Source organism: Gymnoscopelus braueri (genome assembly GCF_963280865.1).
Source record: "Gymnoscopelus braueri genome assembly, chromosome: 5".
NCBI lineage: Eukaryota > Metazoa > Chordata > Actinopteri > Myctophiformes > Myctophidae > Gymnoscopelus > Gymnoscopelus braueri.
Genome location: NC_137606.1, coordinates 24,437,953 through 24,461,560, shown reverse-complemented (window position 1 = coordinate 24,461,560; position 23,608 = coordinate 24,437,953). Strand labels below are relative to the sequence as shown.

Sequence of the window (23,608 nt, the reverse complement as noted above, 5' to 3'; positions counted from 1 at the left end):
AGAATCTATCGGCTGAACAATATGGACGCATCGATGTACTGTCAACTGAAAGTTGTCTGAAGCTACGCGGTCATGCAACAAGCCTTAATTTCTCGTGTGTCTATTCTGCTCTTATGTTTCTGATCTGGCTGCATCACCTGCATGAGGAGAGTTTTGCCAGGCTGGATGTGGGTGAATGAGGGCATGTTGTCGTTATCGTCCAGCACTGTGATAAACACTGTGCCTGTAGCACTACGAGGTGGAGAGCCTCCGTCCTGAACCACCACCACCAGCTGGTAGCTGGACTGTTGTTCTCTGTCCAGAGCTGTCCTCGTGCTGATTTCACCTGAGGAGGGAAGAAAGAGATGAGAAGGATTTCACGGGGAGAGGAAGCGCTGGAATAATGATGTGAGATTAAAGGACCAGCAGGCTTTGATCAGTAATCATTATTATCTACATGAACCTGCACATTCATGCACACATGCACATGCACAGACACATACTGTACACACAAACATGCAGACACTGCAAAGATGCACATCACAGGCAGGAACTCATCACAGAACAGACCATGTCTCTCCACCCACTCGCTAACGCACTCAGAAGGCCAATTAGTGCCCAGCAAGACGTACTGTAACTCTGTATTACCATCATCTGACAAATTTATAACAGCAGGGAACAGAGTGTATGTACTATAGAACAACAATATTTTTTAGACCAATGCTTTTCGGCACAAGCCAAAACAAAATGAGGACACAGTGGCTGAGACCCTATGGCCACAGCATGTGAAAAGACTTAACAAGGCTTTTCACACATTCACTTACTTAGAAATTGTATGTTATTTACATTTAAAAGCTGCACACCTTTTCGAATGCTATCTATCCATGAATCATCAATAGACTCAACAAAATTCATTTGAACAGATGACTTAGCTTGTTTCCTGCATGACCCATGAAGCTTGCTTAGATAGCTACCATACTTTACAAAGTATCAAAAGATGCTATTCTGATGGGGGGGGGAAATCATGCGGGGAAAAAAAAGATTAGCAGTAACTTAGTATGTAAAGGTGCATCACATATTCAACTACCTGTTTGGGAGTTGATCTGAAAGTAGCGGTCAGGATGAAGGAGACGGTAGCTGAGGCGCCCGTTAGGGCCACTATCTCGATCTGTGGCCGAAACGCGACCGAAGCCGGTCCCCGCCGGCAGGTTTTCCTTCACAGCCAGGAAAGCCCTTTCCTGTGTGAGTCGAGGAGAGTTGTCATTCTCATCAGTCACCGATATCCTCACTGTGGCACTGCCGGTCTTTTTCAGCTGCCCGTGCCCTGCACTGGCCAACACCGTTAGCAGATACATGTCCTTTACTTCTCTGTCCAAGGCACTCTTTACAAACAGCCAGCCGCTGTCTGCCATGATACCGAACCCTGCAGCATCTCCATCTGGACGCAAATGATAGGCTAGTGGACTGGAGGAGGAACCGGAGCTTGGGGTCTCTCGGTTCAGAGCCCTGACTTGCAGGAAGTGTGTATTGAGGGGGATGCCTTCCTTTAGCTCCACTCGGTAGGAGAGGGTATCAAATACAGGTCCCTGGTCGTTCTCAGCCTGGACGTGAACCACTAGCATGAAGGTGGCACTGAGCTGGGGCACCCCGCCATCCTTGGCCGTCACCTGGAGGTCATAGCGGGGGACACTTTCATAGGACAGACTCCCGACCATTCGGATTTCTCCACTGCTACGGTCTATGCTGAAGGTCCTCTGGGGTCCGCTGGAGGAGCTCAGGTCAAAGCTGAGTTGGCCATTGGCTCCCGAGTCGCTGTCCTCGGCCTGGATGCGGTAGACCACCGTGCCCATCTCGGTGTGTTCCGGCACCAACAGTGACTCAGAGGAGGAAGGTAGAAAAACGGGCGCGTTGTCGTTCACGTCCGCAATGGTGACGTGGACGCGCGTCTGGCCAAAGGCAGGGGGGCTACCACTGCGGGCCTGGACTTCCAGGTCTAGCGTTGGCTGAGCTTCGTGATCCAGGGGCAGGCTGGTCCTCAGGGCCCCTGTCTCAGGGTCCACAGTGAAGTAACCTAACGGGTCGCCAGAGCTGATGGTGTAGGAGATATCCCTGGAAGGACCTGGAAAAGAGAGAGAGAGACAGAAGGATGACAAAAGCCAGAGATGTGTCAGAGTAACCCTGGAGTCTAAGCAAAAAGCACTTTTGTTATCGTATACTCAAAAAGGGGTAATTTTTCAAATGTTAAGGCTATAACAGAGCTCTGAGTATCCATGGTAAATGATTATATAAACAAGGTTTTGAAATGGAATTTTTGATTGATGTGATTTCTGAGTGTGCTGTGTACTGTGGCCCGATACCTATTTGTACAAGTGTTTCAGGGAACAGGAAAAAAAAACTTTCAGCACATTCTGCCCTGTGATCCCATGTGACTGATAAATGTATATTAAAGTGCTCAGTCATACCGCTGAAGTGTGTGTGTGTGTGTGTGTGTGTGTGTGTGTGTGTGTGTGTGTGTGTGTGTGTGTGTCTGTGAGTGTGTGTGTGTGTGTGTGTGTGTGTGTGTGTGTGTGTGTGTCTGTGAGTGTGTGTGTGTGTGTGTGTGTGTGTGTGTGTGTGTGTGCGTGCGTGCGTGCGTGCATGCCTGCGTGCGCATGTGCATGTAGGCAAGCGCACATGTGCATGCATGCGTGTGTGCGCACACGTCAATGTGCACATGCATGTCCTGCATGTGCCTGTGTGTGGACAGGTGGTCTTTTGTCAAACAGGTCTGAGCGGAGCCCACCCACCAGTCTTACTGCTAGCCTGGACGATGCCGACCACTGTCCCGCGCAAGACCACTTCTGACACAGCGAAGTAGTACTGTGCCTGTTCAAACACAGGCGGTGCCACGAGCCCTTCGACCACGCTGATGTTAACCCTGGCGTTGACCAAGGCCACCAGGCCACCACCGTCCTGGGCCGAGACCCCCATGGGGATGACAGAGTTGGCCTTGCCGTGGAGAGAGCGAGACAGGGAGATCACACCTATAAGACAAATCATGAGAGCTCATACTCACACGACTCACGTTACACATTGGTAAGCACAGAACAACGTTTAAACAGCTGTAATGATTAAAATGCAGAAAACGTACGTCAAACGGTACACAATGTTAAAGGTTTCATGACGTTCAGTTTTACCACACATTAAAAGTCTTTGTCATGGTCCTTCAAACGTGTATAGAAAGTTTTAACAAAAAATTCCACTCCATTGATCCATGGCAGGTGTTTTTCTCTCACATTTCTAAAGCCTTTTCAACTGCAATGAAAAAATAAATCTTTGCCTGCGGGTGTCGCTGGTGAGGGATTTTGCCTGTCAATCATCGCCTCTGCTCCGCCCCCCCCCCCCAAGGAAAGGATAGGGGAAGGGAGGGGAGGGGTGAGGAGGAGAGTGGGCGGGATTAATCGGCTGTGACCTCACTGCCGAAGGGCCAAGCTCAGATTACTTTTCAGTCTAATTATTCAGAAAACCCCAGACCACAGAAAATCCACTGAATGTTCAAAGTTCAGATTTTTTGGGTGTAATTGAGGTCATAAAACCCCCCAAAAAACATAAAAAATAAAAAAAAGTGAAAATGAATGTCATAGAACCTTTAATATACATTCATTGTAACTCAGAGAGTGTACAATGTACATTACCAAAAAAAACATGAAGTATTTTGCCCAACCCGATCGCCAGAGAACTACGTATGTATGCACGGATCCAGTGCACTTCATTCCGTGGATAGTCGCCTCGAAACCCCGAAATTGCGTGCATATGTACGGCGCTCCCTTTGTGACAAAACCATTTCGGAGGCGCGCAGTCACAGGCGAACTGTCACCCCGTGAAGGACCACCGAGGGAGCTAAGGCGACCGAGTTGCCGTCCTGAACGGTGTGACGTTCGCCTGTGCCTACTCAGCGCCGTTTGAGTTATGTACCGATAGGCACAGAATCGTACATTTTGTTGTGGGGACTGCTCTGCTTCCGGGTTTTTCCTGGTTGCGACTGGTTACGCCCACCGTGGGACTCGCCGTACATATGCACGCAATTTCGGGGTTTCTAGGCGACTATCCACGGAATGAAGTGCACTCGATCCGTGCATACATACGTATATCTCTGGCGATCAGGCTGATTTTGCCGTGTAGATGTCGTCTAGCCCTAATTCAAACGGTATATCCCCTCTATAGGAAGTTCACTTGTATGAACTTAAAGATGTGTGTACCGGTACTGTGTAGCATTGTATAAACTAGAGCATTGTGTTGTAATGTAAAGATGTGTGCAGCACTGTGTAGATCAGGGGTGGGCAACTTTAATGATGGATTTCCACACTCACTCCAGGTGGACACATTGCGTACCTGCACTCTCACCAGTAGTATACCGTAAACCCCATCACTCAAATTGCCTATAATTGTCACAATTGTAATGATAAAGGGATATTAACAATTATTATTCAGTGTAAATTAGAAATACCTATATCAACTTCACTTGTTTGAACTTAAATACAAATAGGTACACTGGGCATGAAAACATATCCAATACAATACATAATCCAATACAATACAAACAATCCAAATTTAACACAATGACTGTAGTAAACGCCGGGTCATGTAAATTTGCAGGTTTTGGAATTGGAACAGCTGAAAACAATAATATATCAGTATTCGGATATTGACCCGCAGGCCGCATTAAGTGACGGTGGGGGGCACATTTAAAAAATGTAAATACATATTAAAGAAGTATGGCGGATTACAATAAGTGTTTTGCCATTGGCATGGCAGGCACACTTAATAATTAATGACAACATTTAGGAAACAAAAAAATAAAGGGATATTCACTCGCGACCCTCGAAAATGGATCCGCGACCCACAAATGGGTCCCGACCCACTGTTTGGGAACCCTTGGTATACTATAGAGCATTATGTTGCACTTTAGGTAAGAACATCCGACCAACCTGTGTCTTTGTTGAGAGTGAAATACGGCGAGGCCCCTCCAGGTACTGTTCGGTACGTAACTCTGCCATTCTCCCCTGCGTCGGGGTCAGAAGCCATCACCCTGACCACCGAGGTCCCAGGTGCGCTCTGTGTGCTCAAGCTCACGGCGTAGCTCACGGGGTAGAAGGTGGGCCGGTTGTCGTTGATGTCGACCAGGTCCACCTTCACGTAGGCCACCGAGTTCAGTCCACCCTGAGAACCAAACAAAAAGCTCTTTTGTTATATGGCCGTCACATGTAGGCTACAGTCAATCAGTCGTTTTCAAAGTGGGGGTCGCATTTTCAAAGTGGTGGCCCCTCCGGGGGGTTGTGAGCTTGTAGATCGGCTATCTTTTATTATTTTCTGGGTTTTTTAAAAGCTGTTACGCAATAGGGGGGCAGCGGCCCAGAGGCTATGGCTATTTGGGGGTCCTTGGCAATGGAAAAGTTTGGGAACCCCTGCAGTAAATCATGACCAACTGGTTTAACGAAAAAAACATCACCTGAATGTAAGCTTTGGAGCACATTAACGATGCAAGTAAAACGCAGCAGTAACCCTGTTAAAATTGGATGTATAGTATTGCCTCTAAAATATGGTCCCCGCAGTTTTGTGCAGGGATATACAGATTGATAGTTTCCCAGGGGAAGCAGCAATCTGTCAGGACCTGTGGAGGGTGAGAGGGCTCAGCCACTATAGCCCAACCGCCTGTTTCACAGTCTTTTCATTGGGAGAGACTACAGTACAGGCTTTTCATTTAGACCAGGTGGTAAGAAGCAGGGAGGCAGCACTCCAACTTGTTAAATATTACTGCCTGACAGTTGAGGCATTTCTCCAACTGATTGCTTTAACATGACTGTAGTAATTTCCTTTCATTTTCAACTGTTTTTAAGTTTTAACCACCACTTACAACCTGGTGTCCCTATTTTGGACATGTCATTATGGGTGACAGGTTTTCAAAATGAGTGAAAATAGCAGATGCAATCTCACTTTTTTTGCACGACACCACCGCAGGCTGACATAAAGTGCCATGCAGAATTCATATTTTTTTGCAGCATGCCTGGTCTTCAACCTCCCAGAAATGTCCACGTCACGTCTTTGTGTTCTGTTCATTGGCTGACAAAACACTGGTGTTGGCCTACAAGGCTACGAGAGGCATGGCACCCCCATATCTTCAGGACATGATCCAACCCTACAACCCGTCCCGCTCACTTTGATCAGCTAACACAAGCAGGCTGTTTGAGCTTTCTCTGAAACACCCTGGACAACGCTCCACACACGTCTTAGACTCTTCTCATTCCTGGCTCCAAAACTGTGGAATAAAATCCCCCTTGCAGTCAGAACTGCAGACTCACGCCAGATTTTCTGCTGCAGTCTGAAAACTCGCCTCTTCAGACTTAACCTCACCCCCTAGGACTCATCTGTCTTGTATCCCTTCTTGTCACCTTTTGATAGATGCTATGTTACAGTATACTTCAGATATGCTGTTTAGCTTGACCACAAATGTTAAGAATGTAATGTAGATAGCGTATTTTTAGACAGATGCTAGGATTGTTGATTGTATCCTATTCTCTATGAAGCACTGCTTTGCTTTCTATGCACTCTACTTATGTCACTATTTACCCTGTCATTTGTTGACATGCTTAGTCTGCTTACTCTGATTCACACATGTAAGTGACTCTGGATAAGAACGTCTGCTACAGTACATGCCGAAACGAAAAAGAAAGAAAAAGCTTCTTTCTTGCTTTGTTGGCTATAGGCCTTTTCTCTCTTGTCACTGTGAAAAAGCAGCACTGCTGTGTGTATGGGATTACTCAATGATCGAATGGATTCATATTGGGTTGCTCACCCCGTCCACTGCAGTCACAGTGAAGTCGTAGCTGGACGGCCCCTGGTCCCTGTCCAGTGTGACGCTTGTGCAGATCTGGCCCGTCTCCTTGCCGATGGTGAACTGAGATGGTACAGCACTGTTGATGCCAGAGCCCAGAGAGTAGGTAATGGACCCAAAGGAACCACTGTCTGCGTCTGTTGCCGTCACCTGCGGAGAAGAAGACAATAGGCTATTGGTTAACAAAGCTTAAAGAAAGCTTAAAGCAATTACATTATAGTGGAGTTGGATCGATGGACATTTCTAGTGTAAATATTCATTTGTACGATAATTCATCCTCATCATGAAACACGTACATATATGTATATTAGACCAAAGCCCAAACACAGAACACCAACAAATCTAAATTCCCTAGGGATGTGGGAGTCAATTCATCCCCCCAATAGCAGAAATAATACACCACACCAGGTGTTGTTTGAGAGCATCTTTGGACCCCTTCTTCTGTTGTTTAACTGAGTAAGAGTGTGAGGCCAAAGGGCCCCTTTGGCAGTGAGCAGCAAGCAGAGGGGAGGGGATGGGAGGAGAGAGAGAGAGGGGGGGGGGGGTGACTATGACAGACCCTGGGAGTGGGAGGGCTGCCAGGAGAGAAAACTGCCTTCCACCGGAGTGGCGTCTGTCTGCACAGGACAGTGACAGGGACAACTGGGGAACGGCGGGATACCACACAGTACGCTTCAGTGCAGCACATTATACTCTCATGTAATGCCCCCCTTGCAGTCTGGTTTTAATAATGCTCCACATCTACACGGGACTGGAACCACTGGAGTTATAAAAGCAGCTCACAAGCCATCAGCCAGGGAGCCGACTCAATTACCATAGGAGCTCCCAAGACGGCGTAAGGCAAACAGGCCAATCAGATTGGGCCCCTGGGTACCAGCGGGATAATTGTTTGCAAGTGTTGGCTGGGCTTCGCAGCTTGAGAGAGAGATTACATTTGGGTTTAAGCCTCACAAGTTGATGAGAATTCTCCTTCTTTAAGTCCGTTTTATAAATCATTCTTTTTTAGAAAGTGGTAATTAAAGAAAAAGAAGCCCCCCCAGCGACTCAGCACGGGGTGACGCTTCTGCACAAATGAAGGAGAATTCATCAGGAGCTCTGCCAGGGAAAATAAAACAAGCCACGCTTATCAAAAGCAGACTATTTTTTAAAGATGACATTGGTATGAGTGTGTGTAGATGGAAATCACTTATTGGAGGTGATGAAGATTTGGCGTGCGGTAATAGAGCCTTCAGCCGTGTTCTGCTGAAGCAGATGGCAGATGGGGGGGGGGGGGTGAGGGGGGACTCGACAGAGAGCAGGCCCTGCACGTTCAACTGGAACTCCTCTCGGGGACTGAGTGGTGTGTAGGAGTGAGTGAGCTGGCAGAGACAGACCAAAGTGAAGAATAATAAACCACAAGGACATGCCCGGGATCACGTCTGTATCTTAATAGTCTTTTTAAATTGTGTTGATAATACACACATTTGCATCACGTGGCTATCAGCTAGAAGGATATAATGCGAGTAGGCCTATGTGAGTGAGATGTTTGAAGTAAAGTATAACCAAAGACTTCAAATTAATCCTAAAGGAGACAGACAACCAGTGTAGGGTTGCCAGTGTCTTCTGCTGGTTTTAGTTAAAAGCCCAGCAGCACCATTCTGTACAATTTGGAGCCTATTGAGTGTTTTCTTTCGCTCAAGACATGTTAAAACACCATTGCACCATACTGACATTTATATTTATGATACGAGAAGCTGAAAAGCGAGCTGGTTGATAACATCTGGAATATCAACGGAGAATGAATGTTATGATGGTGAGTTAAAGCTGAAGTACTTTCTACTCTCACAATTGAAAACAATAAAGTTCTATAAAGGGTGGGGGTCACACACAATGGTATCCATCTGAAAAGTGTGCTGGAAACCTTTGAGGGCAATGAACTAGAAGCCAAACGAAACAGGTCTGAATTGATTATGCTGCCTGCAAGAGCAAGTAGTAGCACATTACAATAATGAATAGTTATCACTGTCGGGCAGAAACCTTGTATCTCCATATTTAAAGTTTGTTATGTTTTTTGGTCAATTAATATCCTAGTTTGTCATACGAGTGCTGCACGAAAGTAGCCTAAAAAGCAGATCTACAAGCTCACAAAATGTCGCATTGTGCCATGTTTTGTTAGCTTTTAGATCTGCTGTTTTGTTAAAGTGGTCAAGTGGTTAACAAGTGATAACAAGAGCTTGTGACTCGATTACAACTACATTAGATCCATTGGAACACAGGTTCCTTTTTCCATTTCCTGAAAAGTTTTGTACATACAAGGTTTCCACCTCAGAGCGATGTTATACAAAACCTCTGGAGAAAAGAAAGGAGCGAGTCGTACTGGTATAAAGATGTGTGGAATAAAGTATTGTACCATGTGTTGAGAAGATAAGGGCCTGTCTGAGTAAGTAACCGGTACAGTAAAGTCAGGGGATTCAGAGATTTAGTCATGTAATCAGAAATTTGATTGAAGAAGAATAGCGAGCATATCTATGTAAGTGCATCCCAGGTTGGCCAAGGTTTCAGTCCTCTGATAGCTGTTAAAGTGCAGTACACAGTCTTTTACCCTGACAAAAGACTGGCAAAAAAAACTGTATTCTTTAACACCCACTAAGACCGGGAACGCAACTGTGTGTCATTTTTAGATTTCTTTGGATATTCAAAAATAGCAGATATTCAAGCTCATAGCGTGGCACCGAGTGCCACGCTATGAGCTTGTAGATCTGCTGTTTTTGAAAAATCTTGAAGTGTGCAAATCTTTGAATGTATATATATTTTAAAGCGAACATTTGTAACTCAAATCTTTACTTCTAGGGATTCTACAAATGTCTTCTAAATCCTAACAGTTTTTTTTATGTATGTTGCTATAATATCAGTGGTTCTCAAACTTTTTCATGTTAAGGACCACCCAAAATGATATATATTTGGCCGCGGACCCCCATCTCAAAATATTTTGTTCCAGGGACCCCCACCAGAAGCAAATATTTGAGTTACAAATGTTCGCTTAAAAAAAACATATATATTCAAAGATTCAAAGCTCACAGTGCGGGCGCTATGAGCTTGTATATCTGCTATTTTGGAATAGCCAAAGACATCTAAAATGACAGAGATGCGTTCCCGGATTGAATGGGCTAAACAGATATATCGCTCCATTATTATTCGTGTGACAACACATGACTTAAATGTGCACACCTTGTACTAACTTTACTCAAAACCATACAATTCAGCTACATGAAGTGGATATCCTTCGCTTTACTCTAATTACATAGCTCTCACTGCAACCAAAGCTAGCCATAAAGTATATAGCGGGAGAGTATATTTAGAAACATATGTGGTATGGAGAGCCTGGGAAGAACACTGTATATTCTGTGAGTTAAGTGCACGGCTTTTTTTAAGAATGTAATAGAATAAGCAGCACAATCAAATTTGCATAAATCTCAACCGCTCGAAATAGCACGCCTAAAGCAATCAGTCAGTCGATCTTCAAATCACCAGAGACTGGCATTTCAATTCTACCCTCATTTATAGGTTAATAACAGCGTATCAGTGTCATTCTGGAATGGAGAGGCCTGTCAGTCCATGGGATTATCCTCTGCCAACCACCCATACGAAATGATTTCTGTACTGAGGCCTGATGTAGACGAAATGAGTGCAGTGCAATTAGCCAAGCCACAAACCATGCATCCTAAGAGATGAGGAAAGCCCAATAAAATCAGGACTCTGGCATGGAAATGGCTTTCATAAAAGTCTGACGGAGAAGATTATAATAAATCAAACCCAGGAGGGAGGGAAGTGTAAATCTCTTTTAAAATGTGAAAAGACTCTCATAAAAGCCACTAACGAAGATCGATGTGCACTTAAGGATATTGCATAATGTGAGAATTCTTCAACAAAGTCACCACAGGCAGACAGTGCTTCATTCACCATCACACACACATGCTACACAACTCTTCGTGTCACGTCTTGGCAAAAAAGGAAAACACACTTCCAGCATCCATTTCAAAATCCCCATGTGTCCTTTTCATGACTAAATGTCCATCATTAATCATGGACCTTGACTTTAATTGTGACTAAATGAATCCCTCCTCTGCTCTAGTGGTAGTTAGATATTTAGATGGGCAGGTATAATTAGCAACAAGAAAGTGTTGTGTTAATTGACACGTGCCACTCATAAAAATGTTCTGCTCTGCAGGAGGAGAGAATTCCCACCACCCACTTCCTCCTGCTGGTGTCCACTGACAGCAGTAGAGCAGAGAAATCGCACCCTGGATGCCTCTAGGGCTGTCACGATTACGAATTTAAGTTGATGATTAATTATCACTCGAATAATTGCGATTAACGATTTAATTGTGTTTCTGTCGTTGAAAATTAATGGAACATTATGAATAAAAAATTACATTTCGGTTTGGCTTTTAGCTTTCGTAAAACAAAAGTTGCACAGGGCAGATATGACAAATAACACAAATTTAATTACTTTATACTTAAAGGAGAATTCCGGACATTTTAAGTGTTATCTTTGATGTGTCGTTACTCACCTACCGACGTAAAAAGTGGCGTTGTTTTTTTCCAGAGATTCCCCTGTCGCCATTTTTTCAACCCCCTCCGTTGTCATAATGGGAGCGCGTGGCTTAGGGAAATTCGTCTATTATAACCGATGCAAAGTTATTTTTTTCTCTACTACTACTCATTGTAGAGTCTCATGATAGTCAAACATGCGCTGAAAGTTCCTGAGAGGCTACCGCTAATGCCGAACGATTTAACACTGGTTGCTTGTTTCTCTCCAGAACCTGGCAACTTGGTGTTGCCAGGTAGAAAAACATCGCGACGCGTTTTGAGCTTATAGATCTGCTATTTACACATTTTTTTTCATTTAAAAAAAAAAAAATCAAATGTTTTAACATGGAATTGATTATTACGATTATACAAAAATAATTGCGATTATATAAAATAATTGCGATTATATAAAATAATTGCGATTAGACGATTATGCAATAATTGTGACAGGCCTAGATGCCTCTCTCCCCATTCTCCGCAGTCTTTGTCTTGCCCACAGAAATATATAGATGTCATGCAAAATGTCTCCTTTTTTTAAAGTTTAATTAATAGTTGAAAAGTTAAAGGGGGCTCTTTTAGATCACTGTCGGCAGCCAGCAGTATTCCCTCTACACTCAGTGCATGTGAGTGAAGCATGATGGGAGCTGGCTTATCAGCCGGTGGAAGGGGAACGTTTGGCCGAGCCTTAAGTAAAACAAGCCTGGGGTATCCAAAGATAACCAGGGCTGAGGGCTCGCTGTTGTTCACCCATCACAATCCAGGAGCCTTCCAGACCTGCCACTTTATCTGATGGTCGACCACTTAAGTGAACAGGATTCATGAATTTGTGCATTTATAGATAGACAGACAGATAGACGGACGGAGGGACGGACAGATAGATGTATAGATAACACAGCAGTAAGCATTAAACACAGAACAGATCAAGAAGACATCTGCACTTGCAGTTGATCTATTTTTGAAATGTGTGTCCAGCTAGAGTAAAGAGCCTGAGGTTTTTGGACGCTCCAAAGACCTCTGGTCCATGTGGTGTCTTCACTGACTGTGATGTCAGACAGAGATCCAGCACTGGAAGAGGCTTTGAAGATGTATTTTATATTTTTGGACATGGAATGCAAAAAAAAAAAAAAAAAACTCCATGAATTCAAGGCTTCATGGGGTGTGTAATTGATAGAAAATAAGTCATTTTTGGGTGAACTACTCATTTAAACTCTGAGAGCTCATTTACACTGAGGATTTCACTGTGGATACTGGACTGACCTCATATGACCTGCACGCGACTGCTCTACGCTTAACAACTTTTTTTTGGCACAAAGTACTAAGAATAAATGAACGATCCAGAGCCGAAACCACTGAAGCCAGCGATGGGGCGAAACGAAGGCAATGCTGTTTCTCGATTAGGTTCCTTTTATTTCAGAGTGCCCAGTCAAACAAACGTGTCTCACGTAGCCCAGTTAAACCACCCAATCAGGGCCACACCTCTGCCAATCCAAACAGGCCACAAATGATGGAGTGTGTGTGGATAGGCATGCCTGCCGGGAAATTATCACACTCACACATCAGTCACCAGACTCTCCCCACACACACACACACACACACACACACACACACACACACACACTACACACACACACACACACACACACACACACACACACACACACACACACACACACACACACACACACACACACACACACACACACACACACACACACACACACACACACACACACACACACACACACACACACACACACACACACACACACACAATACACATGCACGCGTTGGTAACGTATAGATCAGCAGCAACTCCCAATTTAGTATTTAACTTTGAAGTTGCTTTTCCTGTTATTATGCTGTAGTAGTAATGTGATCTGGTGGGAAGATTTAGGCAGCACTGGGGGCGAGTCCTTGATCCACGTGTGTCATTGAGTTGGCTGGCAGCCAGGAAAGGTCATTATGTGTTAAATACTTTAACCTTGGCGTCGATATTTTTGAGCAAGTCATTATAAGCAGAAAGAAAATAATGCAATACCAAACTGGAGGTTCTTGAAATTAAAAAGGTTTGAGAGTCACTGCTGTAGTCCAGTGGTTCTCAACCTTTTCAGACCGCAACCCCCCCCCCCCCCCCCAAAAATAATCATATTTGAACTGGGGACCCCCCAACCTGATAAGCACACAGAATTGTAGGAGTTGAGGCATTACATTTAGTTTGACTCGGTTTCACAGGTAAATATTGCGAAAATAGCCGATCTACAAGCTCACAACGCCTCGCAAAATGTTTGCCTCTTTCTTATATTATTTGGCCAATGTTTGACCAGTTTTTACAGTATAGTTTGTTGATTACTTTTGATGCAGTAATGGTATTTTTTTTTTTTTTTTTTTTTTTTTAAGGTATTAGTATTAAGTATTAAGTCCTTAAATTGTCACTTTACTGATTGATTGATTGATGTAGTTTATTTAGTAAGACATGAGAATAGTACATGACAGTACATAACAGTACATGGAAGTACAAATTCACAATACAAGGTCTACTAAACTGGAACTCTCATTAAGCACTGAGCTTGTTTAAGATGAGAACCCCATGCACACAAATCATGATGACATATAAGAGGCAGATAGATATACACACTACTATACAGAATGTCATACAATCAGCTTTCAGGTTACTGGTATGAAGAGAGAAAAAAATATATATATACAAAAGAGGAAAATGAAGGGACATCTGGGGACCGCCCTAAAATCATGTGGGGACCCCCCTGTGGGTTCGTTCCGACCCACAGGTTGAGAACTAATGCTGTGGTGTAGTCGACAGTGCAGTATAGTAGTACATCATCATGTGTGAGAGACTGTGCGCATACATAATGTGCAAGAGAGCGAGAGAGAGTGTGTGTAGGTCTCTCCATCATTCTGATCCCAGCAGACGTGGCGACAGGCTGCAGGGAGAGTCAATCATCCGTGAGGCGGGACTAAAGGCATTGAACCACCATTATAGAAACTGTTACTTTTCAGGATGCAAAAAAATTTAACAAAGAAAATAGCAAAAGAAGCAGATCTAAGCTCAAAACGTGTCGCTTCTTCGAGGCTTGTAGATCTGCTACTTTTCATGCTTTTGTATGACGCTGTAGTATGATCCAGTAGGGCATTGATTCACGAAAAAACACACAAAAAGTTAAAGTTATGGAGATATTAGGGGTTTCTGCCCGACAGCAACGATACGCATCAAGACAACTAGACCTGTCCTGCATGTACCCACACACACAAACATACACACAGCACACACACACACGCACACACACACACACACACACACACACACACACACACACACACACACACACACACACACACACACACACACACACACACACACACACACACACACACACACACACACACACACACACACACACACAATCATCAGGGATATAATACGCAGCACGAGTGTGTGGGATCCATATGGAGCTAAAGGGTGATTGAGAGCAGTCCAGAATTGTTTGTAGTCACAGGAACCTGTTTGCAAACAAACCATAAAGCACAGTGGAGTAACGCAGTAGCAGAGCTTCAGTAACAATGGTTCAGATGAAACATTATGACAGCATGCACGTTGCACAAAGACAATGTGTTGCTCTGAATGTGTAACACTTAGAGAACACCCTAGGATAGCGATTCCCAACCTGTGGGCCGGGGCCCACTGGTGGGCCGCGAGGGTATTGCAAGTGGGCGCCCAAATAATAGGCAAAAAATATTCTAATGATAAAATAACATTAATATTAAAACATTAATGTGAAAAAAATGTATTTGTTCTCTAAAATCTTTAAAAAAAATAAATTCATAGTGATACCAATAAATACAAACTTAAAGTATACTACATCGGTGCGTCCGCTGGCCTAGTGGTCCGTGTCGTGGGTTCGACTCCCGATCCCGGCGACCTTTGCTGTATGTCTCCCCCCCATCTCTCTCCCCATTTCCTGTCAGCCTACTGTTCTGTCCGCATAAAAGCCCCAAAAAATATCTTTAAAAAAAAAGCATACTACATTGGTTCCATTGATCCAAGTTGGAACTCAATCGACTGATTGATCATTAAAATAAACATGCTCTGAAAATGCACGTGGATCAGCTGCCATGTTAACAACACACGGGGTGCCAAAACCGTATATATACGGTTTAGCAAAAGGTGCAAAAAGTGACGCGGAGTGCGAAAACCGTACCAATTTAAACGGTTTTGATGTCTTTTTTTTTTTTTTTTTTTTTCCACACGGGAGGGGCTAGAGCAGCTCTGGGAGTACCCATTGTGATCCTGAGAAGGATAGGCCAGATGGATCACAGAAAAAAACAAACATGGCTCCCCATCCGCTTCCTGTCTATTTCCTTCTTTAAAACGTCTGTATCTCCGAATCTGTTTCCGGTGGGGAAAACCGGTCATGCGCGATCCCTCCCCGTTGTAACTCGCTTTTTTTAACGTGGATTTGCTCGTCGTGGAGTCTTTAAACAGCAAAGCGCAGTCAATGGGGAGAATGCTGGCACCCATGGTAAGTTGTTATTAAAAAATCCAGGCACCCAATGTGTTAAGTGGTCAGATGGGTGGACCACAAAAACTGTCACGATTTTCAAGTGGGCCCTGGTCCAGAAATGGTTGGGAGCCACTGTTGTAGGACAGGCCTGAATCTCTCAAGTCCAAGTTCATGTCTGCCCACTCAGTGCCATTTCTACTGGACTATTACATCTCTTTTGGTGGTGAGAGCTGTTAACAGAGATGGATCTGGAATAGTGCTAAGGTGGCAGAGATCTGGTCAGTGTGTATGTATGTAGTATATTGATATTGTCGCTGTCAGGCTGAAACCTTGTATTTCCACATTTCATCTTATGTTTTTTCACAAATTAAAGGTAGGGTAAGTGATATTTTTGGGTTAAAACAAAAAGTATTTTGTTAAAAGGTTAAAGCACTATCTTCTGATAGTAATCATTGCTATAGAGTGTTTGTTCAGTAACAGGAGTCTCCCCGTCTCTCCAGCTCTTTAATAAACAGAAAATACATTTTCCGGTAGGTGTCAAAATCTCAGCCAATCAGGAGAAAGTACCAATTTTTAAGCTTCATTTTTATAGTGTTCCAGTTCCAATTTTGCCTGCTCATTTCTTAGTGTCATCACTTCCAATTTCACTTGTTTAATCTATATCCTTATTGAGTTCTCTATCCTGATTGGATAAAATTGGAAATGAAACTGAAACTGAAACGAAAATGCATTTTCTGTTTAATAAAGAGCTGGAGAGACAAGGAGACTCCTTTTACTGAACAAACTCTCTATAGCAATGAGTACTATCAGAATATAGAGCTATTTAACACTTATTTTAACCAAAGAAAATCACTTACCCTACCTTTACTGTCCTATTTTATCCTTCGTCGTGTCAGTGTCACGTAAAAGTAGCCGAAATAGCAAATATACGTAAGCTCACAAGGTGTCACGTTTTTTTTAATTCTTTGAATATGTTCACCAATAATAACATAGGGACGCCAGGTTGAAAGTGGATAAGTCTGTCTGTGGGTTTTATAAATATTTAACCATTGTAAAGTTTTAACAAGAGCTTGTGACTAATAATAACTACATTGGAACGCAGGTTCTTTTTTTTGTCTTTCTTTCTTTTCATGAAAAGTTACGGTTTTGGACCCGACAGACAGCAATGATATTATTGGATATGAGCTGGCTGCCATTCGTTGGGATTCAACATGAAGAGGACTCTCTGTGATGTGCAGCATAGAGATTTAGGGGGGATAAAGAAATAGCATAGCATCACTTTCTTCGATACCGTGTCTCTGTGAAGGCTATCGTTGTTCATGCCGGGCACCGCACTCCCTCGGGTCATCGCCAATCAGGGTTGCCAGATCTGCTCGTTAAAGTTTCCCCGCAAGATTTTATTTGAAAATAGCCGATCTACAAGCTCACAACGCGTCGCGATGCGACGCGTTGTGAGCTTGTAGATCTGCTATTTTCAAATGGCTGAAGTATATGTTAACTCATTCACTGCCACAATTATTGCTGGCCGCGTTTGCCCACTGCCAGAGATTTTTCATCGAAAAAAAAAAGTACTCAGGAGCCGAGATACAGAATTTTTAAGTTTTAAGTTAACAAGGAAGTGGATGGGAGTCTAGATCTTTAAACAATCATATCTCCTTGGTCTTTGGGTCAAATTTGAAACAAAAACTAAAAAAAAAACTAAAAAAAAAAATTTCAAAAAGAAAAAATTACGTTTTTTACGTCAGTGGCAGGATTGGTAAACGGGAGAAATTACGTTTTTTACGTCAGTGGCAGTGAATGAGTTAAGTGCTCATGTGGGCCCATAGTCGCTTCTTTTGGGCTGGTTTTTCCTAGACCCGGTTGCTTGTTTATCTCACAGAATCTGGCAACGCACGGCGAGTTTGAAGTGACATCATCACTGACACCAGCAAAATGTATATAACTGTCTGCACGCCAGAATAGTCTCCAAATATGGGCATGTTACGTTTGTGAACCCCACCGTCCACCCACAAGGCAATTTTAATATAGGACTATTATTGTTTGCATTATTATTTGCAAAATGGACATTTTTCTGACACGTGCAATCTTGCAGCAGTTGCATTCTAAAAAAAAAGAAGAGCAATTAAAGACTGCATTTGATGTGTCAGTGGATTAATACAGACACAAGCAGGACCCATGGAAAGACTGAAAAAACATCAAACGAGTGCAGGCCCGAAGGAGAAATCTGGACACCCGAACGGCTGTGAGCTTTCACAGCTGGTGTGAAGCAATGCTTCACTCCTCTCTCCTCTCCCTCTATTGTCCTGGCATCACTTCTGAGGGCTGAGGAGATGAGGAGATGAGGAGGTGGAGACCTCCCAAAGATCTCCGCCTCCCTCGCTCACTGAGCCTTCTAAACTGAAGTAGCAGGTAAGAGTGCTGTACTATACGACAGGCGCTTTGTGATAATGCTCATCACCACACAAAGGCCCCTAACCTAAGACCACGCCAGCCAACTGGAAAGAAAAGGCCCACGCAGTGTTGACAAATATCACAATACCAAACTGTTGCCACACAGGGAGTTCTCCTTGGATCCCATCCAACCATATGTGAAAGATCTCGGTGGTTTGTAGCGGTGGGGGGAGAAACCTCACAATCTTTATTACAAAGTTAAAGACATGGGTAATGTCCAAAGAATGCTGACACTAAAAACATGTTAAACGTGTAGACCTATGATGTGTGTGTGTGTGTGTGTGTGTGTGTGTGTGTGTGTGTGTGTGTGTGTGTGTGTGTGTGTGTGTGTGTGTGTGTGTGTGTGTGTGTGTGTGTGTGTGTGTGTGTGTGTGTGTGTGTGTGTGTGCGCGCGTGCACAAGTGCCTGCCTGCCTGCATGCTATGTGTAAAAAGAAAAAAAGGTCAACTGACTCCAAATAAAAAAGGCTATTACCGCTGACATATATCTCCTCTGCATTGATTTGAATAAATCAGAAGTGAATGCAGAGGTTAATGTTTCGGTCACAAGGATGAAGAGCCGGTAGGCTCAAAACGTCCAATGGTGTAAAGGAACCAAAATAAATGTTTACGTTTTGGAGCATGACCCAGTGTGCAGACTTTATTCTTTTGGGATTCTGACCTCAGCCCAGCACCTGGTTTCTGGTGGTATGAGTGGACGTGCGTGCTTTATTGTTTGTTTCGGTCACAAGGACCCTCAGACATGTGATGATGTCTTGACAAAGGTCCTTGTGACCTCAATATTGACCTTTTTTGTTGCCAGACCCAAGGGGTCGGGCTTACATGAGGCTTTGAACCTGTTTCGTCCATACATGGGCATGGTCACTTTGTCCTCCGGCCCCAGCCAAAAAAAGTCTGTCTCCCTTTCGTCCATACATGGGCATGTTTTGTACCTGTTTTCTCCATACATGGGCAAAAAACAGGTTTTGGTCACTTTGTCCTTAGGCCCCAGCCATAAAAGTCTGTCCCCCTTTCGTCCATACATGGGCATGTTTTGTACCTGTTTTCTCCATACATGGGCAAAAAACAGGTTTTGGTCACTTTGTCCTTAGGCCCCAGCCATAAAAGTCTGTCCCCCTTTCGTCCATACATGGGCATAGACACAGGCTGACACGTCATGTGAAGTCTGGGTCTGGCAGAACCAGGTCTCCTGGTCTTGTTTATATAAATCAATGCTGAGGTGATACGTGTGTGCAGGAATAGACTTTTTTCTTCTGAAATAGATCTTGGGGGGGATTTGATTCCCTGCACCACAAAAGAGACAAAGCAAGTGATGTGCGTGTTGTCTTGACTTCTAACTTCAACTGACTTCATAGCTTTCTTTTCTTTTTTAAAGGTTGAAATTATGTTAAAGCAACTTCCCAGCTGTCTCCCGCTGTTCCCCAGTAACTCACCAAAGGGTGAGCGCCGAGGAGGAACAGTATGAGAAAGCCAGAGCGGGGAGGGGCAGGAACCTTGCTGAAGGCCTGAACGACTCCCCTGTGCCACCACAGGAACAACTCTGTGAGCTTCACTAGAAGAACGCGAGGCCCTCTCTGCCATGGCCAGTGGTGGGAAGTAACTAAGTACCTTTACTCAAGTACTGTACTTAACCCATTCAAAACCGGGTACGCATCTCTGTCATTTTATATTTATTTGGCTATTCAAAAATAGCAGATATAGAGCTTGTAGATCTGCTATTTGTTTTTATCTTGATTTTTTTTGCAAATTCTTAAATAAATATTTTTTAAAGCGAACATTTGTAAAATATTGTGTTCCAGGGACCCCTAGAAGCAAAGATTTGAGTTACAAATGTTCGCTTAAATATATATATATTATTCAAAGATTTGCACACATTTTCAAGATTTTTCAAAAATAGCAGATATACAAGCTCATAGAGCTTGTGTACCTGCTATTTTTGAATAGCCAAAGAAATCTAAAATGACAGAGATGCGTTCCCGGATTGAATGTATGAAGTATGATTTTGAGGTCCTTGTACTTTACTTGAGTATTTCCGTTTTTCGTTTGCCTCTGAGTCTATATCTCAGAGGCATATATTGTACTTTTTATTCCACGGCAATAATTTGAAAACTTTAGTTACGCTTTGATTACAGGACATTTAATACAGAGTATTTCTACGTCGTGGTATTGCTACCTTTACTTAAGTAAAAACTAAATCTGAGTACTTCTTCCACTACTGGCCTATAGCTCAGTAACCTGACCAATGTACCATGGACACGAACAGCAGAGGCCTTAGTGAAGGAATTCAAAAGTCTTCTTTTATTTTATCAATAACAAATAACAATGTAATATAATGTACAGTATGTGCAATGAGCAACAACATGTGCAAGCGGCATATAAACCAAATCTTGCCTGTGAATTGTAGTCATAATCAGCTATTCATATCCGCACAGCCTCCCTGAGTCACCCTGCATGACATCACTGCATGAACATTCATTCAGAAGAGTGCATCCCTGTCAGACATGATAGGTTACAGTGCACAGTGCTGTATATCACTATTAGCAACCCTCAGAATGACTTCTCTTTCGGTCCATTCCAAAAGTGTAGCCTACACCTCTGTTATGTATCTCTGTAGCCAAAACACTATCATCAAGGAAATGATGAACTGTCTTAGCGGATCTGGGCGTACAACCAGACTAGAATGATCCTATAGGTGGATTTCAAAATTACTGCAAATGGCACACGTAAAAATTCTACTGCATTACTTTCTGTAGAATAATCAGGACAACAGATAATATTTCACAGAAAAAAAAGGCACAGAATTGTGTAATCCTGATGTCATTCTAAGTAAGTGTATATTGCCGGTTGCCCAAAGAAACATACAGTATGTCTGTGACTATGAGAAGTCAAGCTTTAGTTTGCAGTCCCAGCAAAGAGCGTTGATTACAAAAACAATGCTGATTTTGTTAACTGGATCATTTCATTCTGTCCTGCACAGTATAGTACATTTGGGTTAAAGGCAGTATGTTTTATATAAGAACAGAGTACAGTGCAGAGCAGACATAACTATGGATAAGGTTTCATTCTCTCGCTTTGCCATTCACTGTAACCACAACACTCCAAAATACATAATCAAAACATTAAAATGACTTTGTTTATCAAATGTCTACCTTGTAGCGATGATCATTTCAAATGAGTGTCCATTTTGGGGGGTATTTCTGTAGTGTATCAGCAAGCATACCAAATGTTGTAGGCTCTATGGCAAAACAAAACAAAATCTTAAGTGGGAGTTCTGTTTCTCAACCAATACATATGATCTTCTAAAATGTCATATTCGGAGAGCCTCGAGACCCAATTAAGTTGTTCAGTTCAAACATTCATCAGCGTAGGCTTCAGGCCGTTCACTGTGGTGTGCAAACACCAGCAACTTCTGGGGTTTCACTGCCTGTCAAAGGTTTAGTTGCTAGCACTTTTTGGGCTTCAGAAGGCTTCACCTTTAAAAAGGGACGTGTCTGTCTTTCATCTGGACCCTGCAGCTGGAAGTCATTAAGCATCAAAACACTTAAGAAAGAAAGTGACACAGAAAAAGCACAGTGGGCCTATAGGAGAGACTGAGCCATTATTAACACATGAACCCATAGTGTTACTATTCTGGGGAGAAAAATGAGTAAAGAGCAGACCTACAAGCTCACAAAGCGTCGCGTTGCAGTGCGTTGTGAGCTTGTACTGTAGATCGAGAAGAGATTTGGAAATCTCTTCTACAGGGAAAAGGGAGCAGAACAAATATAGAGCCCTGGGGGACCTCGGTCAACAAAGTATGTGTTTAAGAAGAAATGAATATAGCTTTTGTATTCAGGGGGAGGTAAAGGAGTAAACAGCAGCTAAACATTTTGAAAACAGAAAAGCAAGGTGTTTGGATTGATACAATTTACAATTCACAATAAATCCAGAGCGATTTACAGTAAGCAAGGAAAACGAGAGGTGATATGTATCTATCTATATTTATTTTTTATCTATAGTGCATTATTACCATTATGATGTTTCCACTCTATATTAGTAACAACTATAGGAGGATCCATATGTAGCACAGCAGTGTGCTGTAGGTCATCAAGTAGGAATGTTACTATAACACCTTGAAAACAACTTAAATGTGCGTTTAACAGCCCCCCTGTCTGTGCTAACCTGCTCACTCTTTGATATGAGACCAAATCCCCTGAGGTAAACTGAAACCATTTGATTTGTAGCTCGTGCCCTAAAATGTAATTTCGTAATAAAATATTTTGCAATTTTGTCCTGAAAGTCACACAGGAAAAAAAAGAAAGGAGTCCTGGGAAAGACCTATGCACTGAACAGAGCTGTGGAGGCACGGAACTGGAGTGGACAGAACCAAAAGGTTCAGCACTTAGCCCACCATCACCAACATCCCTGATATCTTTGCACAAGATATCAGGGATACTTCTCAAGGAAGGTTTAACTTTGCTTAGAAAAATAAACACGACAAAAACTCCACTGGAAATGTAAGCTTTCTGGTGTGTGCTAAGTTAACCCATGGCCAGCTGGAGTGACTGAGGCAATCCAGTAACTCAACTGATAGGCCCCTGCTCAAGGCATTATAGTCTGTTTATTTTCCAAAGGTCAAATGGGAGAAACAAACCTGCCGCTATTTTCTTATGCATGCTGCTCACTGGTTGAGCCAATGGAAAGAAAATAAAGAGAAAATTACAGGGTTGAGTTTGCATGGAAGGCCAGTCATTTTGAATGACAAACCCTCACCAAGATGTGGGGTTTAGATTTAAAACAAACAAAGGGGCAGGGGGAGCTTGTCCTTTACCTAGGTTTAATATTTCCAATGGTTGTAAAATTGTTTGCCATGACATGCCTTGAAGACTCAACATGTGGTCTGAATCATTAATCTCTTGGTTTATCTCTGAAAGGCAAACGGTAAAATGGCTATTGGTGCGGCATGTTCTTTCATTGTAGATTTGAAGTTCAGATGTTGACATCTTCAAGCCAAGTTCAAAGGAAACTTGAGGGTGGAAAAAGACAGCACTTGCTGAACTTTTGACTTTTACTTCCAACTGATATACGACACAAATAATACCACCATTAAAAGAAATAAATAAAAATGGTTAAAATAAAAATGCAGCAAAAAAAAATAAGTAGAACTGACAAAAACCGATGGCATGTTTGATCATACGTCTTAAAGGAGGAGTTCACCCACAAAATGATTTATTTTCTATCAA

At 43.0% G+C, this 23,608-nt stretch overlaps 1 protein-coding gene across 1 annotated transcript in view; it reads right to left on the bottom strand.

Moving 5' to 3' along the window:
- The window catches only part of LOC308085341 (protocadherin-16-like), a 110,757-nt gene that overhangs the window by 21,105 nt on the left and 66,044 nt on the right, over nt 1-23,608 (bottom strand). Inside the window, exons 3-7 of the mRNA XM_080428462.1 lie at nt 6,812-7,000; nt 4,947-5,178; nt 2,766-3,002; nt 1,067-2,098; nt 138-325 (exon numbers count right to left, since the gene is read on the bottom strand). Of these exons, the coding sequence (XP_080284588.1) occupies nt 138-325; nt 1,067-2,098; nt 2,766-3,002; nt 4,947-5,178; nt 6,812-7,000 (1,878 nt within the window). The remainder of the gene's footprint in view (nt 1-137; nt 326-1,066; nt 2,099-2,765; nt 3,003-4,946; nt 5,179-6,811; nt 7,001-23,608) is intronic.